Source organism: Neltuma alba, unplaced genomic scaffold, assembly GCF_004799145.2.
Source record: "Neltuma alba isolate B1F8T4 unplaced genomic scaffold, ASM479914v2 tig00001312_pilon, whole genome shotgun sequence".
Classification (NCBI taxonomy): Eukaryota; Viridiplantae; Streptophyta; class Magnoliopsida; order Fabales; family Fabaceae; genus Neltuma; species Neltuma alba.
Genome location: NW_021632413.1, coordinates 26,457 through 35,589, shown reverse-complemented (window position 1 = coordinate 35,589; position 9,133 = coordinate 26,457). Strand labels below are relative to the sequence as shown.

Genomic DNA, 9,133 nt, shown 5'->3' with positions numbered 1-9,133 from the left:
AAGAGAGTTAGTTTAGAAAAAAATTGATAAACATATAAAATAAGTCTTATATATAAAATCAATATTAACTCTTCAATTAGATCCTACATTAAAAACTAGAGAAATAACAATAACTAAACTAATTTTTTTAAATTAAGCAACTAGATCTTAATAAGTACTGAAAGAGGTACCAGTTGACACGAATTTTTCAGTTAACATTATGATCAACTTGGCCACCTTTAGTTTGTCCGAAAAATAGTATTTACACACACACACACACACATATATGTATATAGGCATATATATCGCACAACGTAATATCCAACACGGTCCGCAAAAATTAATGGGGAAAAACACTATTGACATCTCTTTCATTTAACACAAAACATAACACAAGTTCTACAGTATTGAAATTAAAGCTAAACTTGTCTTCAACATCAACTTGAGGCACACGAATATTAGAACTAGGACTGAACTTGATTTTTTTTTTTTAAAAAAAGGTGTTTGGCATTTGAGAAAGTGAGACAAACTCCTTTACATATTTACTTTGTATGTCATAAAATCACTTTTGAAACTATGGTTTAGATTTCATCCAAACACTCCCTGAAAAAATATATATTTACTGTGAAGTTTTTAATTAAGACATGAATTGTAAAGAAATAATCTCATGTCATTCTTATTAGAGAACTCGATTATTAGTAATCACTTGAAACTATACCTAAATTGAGGGGAGCAAAAAAGAACATCATATCATGCTGTGAGATTGTCAGAATGGTCTAGGAGGCTTCTCTAAGACAGCAGAAAAGAACGCTTCTTGATCACCTTTATCAATCTTTGGAACAACCACCCACTTGCGTCTCTTGTACCTCAGCATCTTGAAAGCTTCCAAGTAATCATCCAAATCCTCCTTCAAACAGAAGAAGCTGTCAATCCACAACAACCCACCAGGCCTCAGAACTCTATCCCAATCATACAGCACAAAATCCAGCAGCACAAAATCAATCCACCCGTCCAGAAACCTCGTCGTGTGGATCAAATCGAGGGTGTTATCAAAGAATGGAAGCCGCTGATTTATGGTTAAGTATAGAGGAACAAGTCCTCTGAGAGCTATCATTTCATTGAAGGGTGCTCCTAGGTTGATAGTTGCAGAAACTATAGTCACATTATATTCTTTCATTCTAGCAGCAAAAGTACCAGTTCCAACACTGAAGTCCAATCCTATTCTGATCTCTCCAGGCTTGATTTGAAGCACATCAGATATGAGGAAATCAGAAGTCTGATTTTCAGAACTGGGATCCAATGTTACCCATCTGGGCATTTCATGATGAGTGAGGTTGAAGCAATCTGAGCACTTGAAGAATCCCTTACGAGTGGTGTTCCCAGCGAGGCAAGTGAAGTTCTTGCACCGGTATTGACTCCACCGGACATTTCTGTCATCTGGAAGTTTCCAGATGGACTCGTTGATTGGCAATGGCTGCATATATAGCCGAGGTGCTCTTGCAAGGCATCTTCTTCTTGGGAGAGGATCACAGCCATGTACCATGAGCTTCTGAGCCAGTTTCCAGTCATCATTGCACATTTCACCAATGTCATAATCCATGTATTCCTCAAGCTCTTCCCTCATGGCAAAGCAAGCATGGCCAATACTAGTGAAGGTTCCATTAGCCCCCATGAAATTCTGTTTTCCCAACCTATTAGGCTTGATCTTCACATACTTGCGAATCTCCTCCCGGAAGAAGTAATCAGCCGGCTCATCAGGCTGTTTCTTTTCTTTCAAAAGTGGAAGAGAAGTTGTGGCACTGGTTTTATGCTGACCAATCCCTTTATAATCTGAAAGAGATGCTTCCATGGATTCCAGGAGTCCTAAAATGTCAGCAAGAAAGACACTCATTTCCATCACAGAAGCTGTATCTGACTCTGCATCTCTCAAGTTCTGCAACTCTTGTTGAATTTTCTGAATTACATTTTGAGCCGTTATAATCACACTATTTCGAATTTCCTTTGGCTCCTCAGGATTCAAGTGGTTGCATAGAGATTCAGTGTCAAGAAAGGATTTAGAGATAAAGAATTTAGACAAGGTAGCAACAGAGAGAAGAGCAAGAGCACCCAATACAAAGATTGTGCAGTAAGCCCTTCTCCATATTGCAAATTTAGGAGTACCATTCAGTTTTGGCATTTCTGTATTTTCTGAACTGAGGATATTGAGTGCTTTCATATATCCTCAAACCAAAAACATCAGGACAAAAAGAGAAAGGGGGGCAAAAAAAAAAACCCACACAAACATAATCTGTTTCAGACTAAGAAATAACCTGACATTTGCAGCTCAAGGGAAACATGTTCATAGAGCCACAGCATGAGAACTGAAACAGTGATAAGAACTGGAAAGCTAATCATGGAGATATGGGGTAATCGTTTATTTGGAAAGAAAATTGGTGATCAAAAATATGAATAGGTGGATCTAGAAGATCTCTTGACATAATATGGAGTTGGAAATTGACCTAACGGATTATTCAAGCATTCTATAGCGCTAGCTTAGCAAATACTTAAAGTCAATCACAAAAAGAGAGCAAGTCAACGCGTGGATCTTAAATTCAGGTATTCACAACTTGCTAAAAGATAAACGGTTTATTATTACAGATCTAAAGGAGAGCTAATAGCAGAAAACACGATAAAGCAACCATAGAATTCACTATTTGGTCAAGTAACTTAATTTTCTAGCATCAGCATATAATATTTGGTCAACAAGGCTTTTCACATGTTTAAGTCTTCCATTCACTTGTGACACTGCTCTAACTCCAAGATTGAACCACATGCATCATACAGACAAACTTGTCAGCAAAATCGTGTAGTTGCTTCAAAAATGAAACTGCCTCATATTAAACAAAAGTAACGTTTCAAGTTCACATGGTCAGTTTTTTTAGGGGAAAAAAAAATTTCTTGACCTGGCTCCATGTTATCAGGCTATCAGTTTCAATTTCATTGACCTGCTTGAAGACTTTGAATACATTTAACAGTTCTATTATAAAAATAATGAGAAAAATTAGAAAAGAAAATCTATCAATATCTATCTACGTATCAACAAGAATTTTGGCAAGCCATATTGTTCACAAGTGATAATAAAAAAGAACAGATAGCTTGCTCTAGGACTCCGTGCAGGGACTAGAAGCCAATGTGTATATAATAATTACATGGACAAAACGGACTTCAAAATAAAAGGAAAAAGAGCATAGAATCTCTAAACCTCTAAAATACAAAAGGGTCCTAGTGACAAGCATTATGGGAGACAGGAACAGAAGCCATTGTCCCAATACAAGGGACCAAATCCTAGCTGTCTACAATGAGGACAACTAAGTGGAGCCATGAATGTTAAAAAAAGGCAAGCAAAAGCAAAAATCTCTTTTTCCCTGAGTAGAGGGGAAAGTGCAAAGAATGAAGTTGAAGATGAATACTAAATTACAAATCAACAACGATGTTCAACTAGAAGTCAAATTGATGCAGACTTTGGTAGGTAACCAGTCAACGAAGGAAGAAAACAAAAAGGTAACCAACGGGAAATCAACATCAACAACCTTAATGCAGAGATAGCAATCCACCATAAGGATTATAGAGAATGATGCCTTGTCAAACATTCATTTCTGGGCAGCGACACAAAATTTTATACAGAGAGAATTGAGGAACAAACCCATTGAGGCTAATTCATGTGAAACACAAACTCAAACAGCTAGGATAAAGCATCAGTTAATTTCTCATTTCAATATTTTAATCCAACAAAATGATACTTTAACTGTGAGTACCACTACTTCTACGCCTTCACTCTCTTCTTCTATTTTCTTCTCTTCCGAATGAAGAAAAGAAAATACCAATTTAAAAAAAAAAAAAAGGCAAAAACTTGATCATCTTCAATAACCCAGAAGATTTACATTCTTGAGAAGCGAACCCAGAAGAGTCCAAGAAGGAAAATGGTCACCTCCGTCGCCTCCGGTCAGCCGGGTACTGAGAGAGCGGCACCACTTCTTGCAGAGGCGTCGAAATCGGCGTCATGAGCGGCGAGTTCCGACAAACAGGGCACGACCCATTTAGTTTAAGCCAAGCGTCAAGGCACAAGAGGTGGAAATAATGGCGACACTCCGGCATCATCCTCAGCATCTCCGAATCCCTATACTCACACAAACAGATCGAACACATCGTACTGCTTCCAACACCCATAGCACCCCTACTGTACTGGAACCTGGGGTACGAGTTTATAACGTTCTCGTCGAGCCCCACGACGGAGCTCTCGTTATCATCCTCCTCCTCCGCCACAAAAATCACCCGAGGCAGAACAATACCCTCGGATTCCACATTCGCCCCAGATGGGTTCATATTCGGATTCGGGTTCGAATGCGAAGTGGGGTTGGGGTTGCGGTTGCGGCAACAGAGGTAGAAAGAGAGAATGAGCGTAGAGGCAAGAACGAGGAAGGCGAGGGCGATGGCAATGGAATAGCCGAAGCCAATGTTGATGAAGAGGGACATGGGGGCAAAAGGGAAGCAAAAGACAAATAAGAAGAAGAACCAGAAGAACCAAGTGAGATTTTGAAAGTGTCCATTTGACGGAGAAGGTGAAGAAGAAGTAAGAGGAGAGGGAGAAGGGGAATGAGGAGGAAATTGGGGAGAGATTTTGGAGGGCAAAGGGTGGGTGGGAATCTCAGCTGCTGCATTAAATTCTGGGGGTTTTTTTGTTATTGAATTTGGAGGGATTGGAATATTACTGTCTCTCCCTCCCCCCCCCCCTCTCGAGCGCATTTAATTCAAAAGGAGAGAGAAGAGAGCGAAAGAAAAAAGAGAAGAAGAAGAACAGTAGTGCCAGAAAGTTGGGCTGCTTTGGCCATGCCTCGCTCTGCCTTGCTTGCACCAACGATGCTTCTTGGGGATGTGCGAGACGAGAACTTTCAAGTTTGAAGTTTGAGGTTTGAAGTACTCGAGGCAATCACACACTCTCTTCCCCCGTGGAATCAACGAACTGCTATCCGCCTCTGGCTTTGTGACTTTTTGTTTAGGTGAAGAAATTTTAGGCAAAATCATTAATATAATTTTCTCACTTTCCCCTCTAATAAATATATGAGAAAAATAAAAGATAATAAAAATATAATATTAAAGACAATTTTATTATTTTTATAAGTAAAATAGGAAAATTCTACCGTCTTAGAACAAATTTAATGACTATCTTAATTGTTTAAGAACAATCTGCCTTATTAAAATATTAATGATGGAATTTGAATCCATATCTATGAACTTGATCTTCATAGTAGCACCAAGAACAGAATGTTCTTATGCACTCACAATCCTTCAAACTTGCTGTGCCAAAAGAGAGAAATTAATTTGCCCTAATATCTCTTCCCTCACTGGGGTAAAAAAGTCATTCCCGTTTGAGAGGTGAATTTTCTTTTGATCACCTGAAAAACCCTAAAAGAAATAAAGGTAGGCAGAATCAACAAGGTTGCGATACTTTTGAGGGAGCTTGAAACGTTAAAGTTGATAAATATTGGCTGAAAATAAGACAAATGTGATGAGAGTGAGTCTCGAAACGTGAGATAACAATCTGCCTTTCCATGAGGAAATTCGATGCCTCACAATAATGATGAGGCCTTGATACAGGAGACACTTATTTCTTCTCTTATCCGCCCAAGCGTCCAAGTATTTCGGCAAGAGAGTTCCTTTTTTTCCCCCTTGGTGGTACAAATTTTAGGACCATAACTTAAACTGGGATGGGAGAAGCTCCACATGAGTCATCACATGTTACGAGTTGAGATCTTGGCTTTGAATATGCCTTTCTAAATACTGCGACGATCTCAGAAATCAAATCATTTCATTTGGTGAGAGTGTCTGACTCTTTGACCACTAAACCCACAGTACGATGGGTGACAGAGAATTTCTTTTGGAAGAAGAAACATGGACATTTTATGTTTTAAATCAAGAAACTTTTCTGAATGACACCTTATAATAATAAGCAGGGATGATAAAACCTGACAGAATGATTTGCGAGAATAATTGTGAAAGATTGAACGATGTTTTAGAGAATGAATGTTCTGATTATAATTTTTAATTTACAATGTGAGATGCTAGAAATGAAGTAGTTCACAAGGGAACTTAGAAAATCAGTGAAATGGCTTAATTAGGAACCAAGGGCGACAACTTGGAGATTAATAAAGGGTGGTAGCTTTTACAGTTTTGCGGAATTTATCATTAGAGGACACTAATCAAGATGATAATCAACGTGGTAACATGAATGTTTGAACCAAAAATGTTAAATAAATAGATACATAAATCATAAACAATGCAATTGGTTTAGATAAGATTTTCTTAAGCATGAAATTGTGAGTTCAAATCCTATATAGAGGTCATAATAAGTTCATGGATTATGGATTGTGGGGAAAAAAAGGTATACGCGTAAAATTTCATATAATTAAGATATGTTTTTAGAGGTTCAATAATTTTTGTAACATATTTAATTAATGAAACTTAAAGCGTTCCATGGATGCATATTTGTGGCCAAATTTGCCTCAAGACTGATTAAGGGGAGACTGATAAAAAATTAGAAGCAGAAGCCATGTCATTATCCTAGGAGGGTAGACTTAATTACATGCCCATATTTAAAGTTTGTGCTTTAGCTCTTTCGGTGGTTTATCCAATGTCCCTTTTCTTAATGCCTAAATGGTTAATATCATGAGCTGGAAATTCTAATGGCTACTTTCTTTTGGGCCTTTAATGGTAATTTGGGAAAAAAAAATTAGAATGTTGCATCTTTTGAGATGATGGGATGATTTGTGCTTGGCTAAATCTCAAGAAGGCATATGAAGGTTGGAATTTTTTTCATAGACAGGACAAGCTCTCCTTATGGCTACTACACACGCTTGGAGGCTAATTTTGGTAACGAGGATTAAATTTTAGGTAAAGTAGAATCTAACACTCTTATCTTATTTTTCAAGTGTATCCAATACCTTGATGTTATTTTTTATGCATCTTATACCCTAATCTTATTTATAGCACATCTAACAACCTACATCATAAACAAGTAGGGTTTTGACTACACCAGAAAATAACATCATGGTGTTAAATGGACTAGAAAAATAATATTGTGCTACTGAATGCACTTGAAGAATAATATCAGAGTGTTGGATGTTACTTTACTCATAAATATTTGTGTCAATTCTTAGAGGTCAAGTTTTATGTTTTTTCCCATCTTAAATGTAGGAGTTGGGTAAACTAATTTACATAATGCATGTTGGTTTTCCTAACATAATCATATATAAAAACTATCCCAATTAGTTACGTCTATCTATGTGGACAATCAATAGAGATACTTCAACAAAAATAATAAATATTTTTTTGCATGATCTATTCTATCAGTTCTAAAGAAATTATCCAAATTCATTCATGATGCGGTCTGCAATATCCTACATTCATTAAGAATTGTTTTATGGCCTTGAGATATAGTAGTATTAATTATGAGTGATTAACTACTATTGGAAATATGGCGCATCTTGATGGTTAGAGGTTAGAATAGTTCTGCTATGAGGTTAATCTACAAGGCTAGCTTGGGGATTTAATAGGTTAAGATTGGGTCCAAAGAGGAAAAGTATGGGGTGATACGATTCGTAAACGTAATCATTTTATGTTTTTTTTTTTTTTAATTTTAGTTTGTCAAGTAGGTTTTTTAACAAAAGTTTATCCACACACAAAATTCATTAAACTGCAAAAGTCATTTAGAATAAAAGTAACTTTTGCCAATGCTAATCCAAATAAACTCTTATCATTTAAAACTTTAGATGAGATGGAATTGATTTTTGAAATCTCACCTTATATAAATTTAATTTGAGTTATCATAATTTACCCAAGGTTCTTACTTCTAAAATACGTTTCTTTCGGAGTAATTGGTGAAATTGCTCTAGACTCATTGATTTGGTATTTGATCCTTAGTTGGTTTTTTTTTTTTTTTACTACTCATACATATCCTTCTATTGAAAACAATCATATTCAAGATACTATCGGGTAACTCTTTTAGTGGGGATTCGAACTTTAATTTATCACATTATGAAGGACTAGTCCTTTCTACTGGACTCAACTCTTATCGGTTTCTTAATTGGTACTTGATCCTTAGTTGACTTTTCTATGGTATTTCCCATTTTTGGGCGGTGGCTCTCTAAAAGTTTTTCTTTTGGTTCTCTTATTTCTTTTATTTCACATAATTTTATTGTTATGCATAAGTATTCTCTTATTGAAGGTCTGAGACACTGTCATACACTAAGTGTGGGCACTTTTCTCAATAGAAATTTGAATATTAGTTTGTCATATTATAAGAAACTAGCTCACTCCAATAAACCCAACTCTCATTGGTTTCTTTATATAATTTAGATACATATACAAACACAAATCTGTCAATGCTGGGCTTAAACCTAAGACCTCATCCAAATATAACAGGTAACTTAACATCAGCGTTTTTGGAGTGTTGAGGTAATTGGGTTTTTACCCACAATTTCTCTTAGGGGATATTTGGGTAAGAACAAAACTATAATTTCAAAAGTGCTTTTAAGGTATATGAAGTAAATATATTTCTAAAAAGTGATTATGGGGTTATCCAAACACCACTTCTTTGCATGATGATCATGATTTGAAATGGTTTGTTATGATAATGAGAATTGGAATCCAAAATATCAATTTGGAACTTGATACTAAGTCTCAAATAGAATTGTGGAACACCGAATGATGTATACTACAGTTTTGCTAGACTATATATATGGCTCTTTAGTCTTTGGTGCCATATGGTATTACATTAAATTATAGTCACAATGACTATAAAATTTGCAAGGCAAATCCTCAATTCTAATTATAGAAAGAAAATGGCCTACTAGGTCGTTTCACTAAAGCATGGGTGAATCATGGAAGATGGAGCTATGAGTCTGAGATTATGGTTTGGTACGTTATAAATTTAGTGGCGCGTAGCTCTTGTTTCTTCTCTTTTTAAGTAAAGAGAAAATAGAAAAGGCTTATTAAATAAAAAGAATAATTAATAATTGGAATGTTGGATCATACCTCATCCACCTTTGGCGGATCAGCCAGGCCCATAAAATTTGGGGTCTGATTATAATTAAATAAAAGCTTAGGGTAATGTTATAAA

At 36.1% G+C, this 9,133-nt stretch overlaps 1 protein-coding gene across 1 annotated transcript; it reads right to left on the bottom strand.

Moving 5' to 3' along the window:
* Positions 1–607: 607 nt before the first annotated feature.
* On the bottom strand, positions 608–4,563 carry LOC114755069 (uncharacterized). The gene is made up of 3 exons (XM_028943941.1): positions 4,197–4,563; positions 3,127–3,138; positions 608–2,187 (listed from the first exon to the last, which is right to left on the bottom strand). The coding sequence occupies exons 1-3, from the start codon at positions 4,489–4,491 to the stop codon at positions 746–748; spliced, it is 1,749 nt and encodes a 582-aa protein (XP_028799774.1). The 5' UTR covers positions 4,492–4,563; the 3' UTR covers positions 608–745.
* Positions 4,564–9,133: the final 4,570 nt, after the last annotated feature.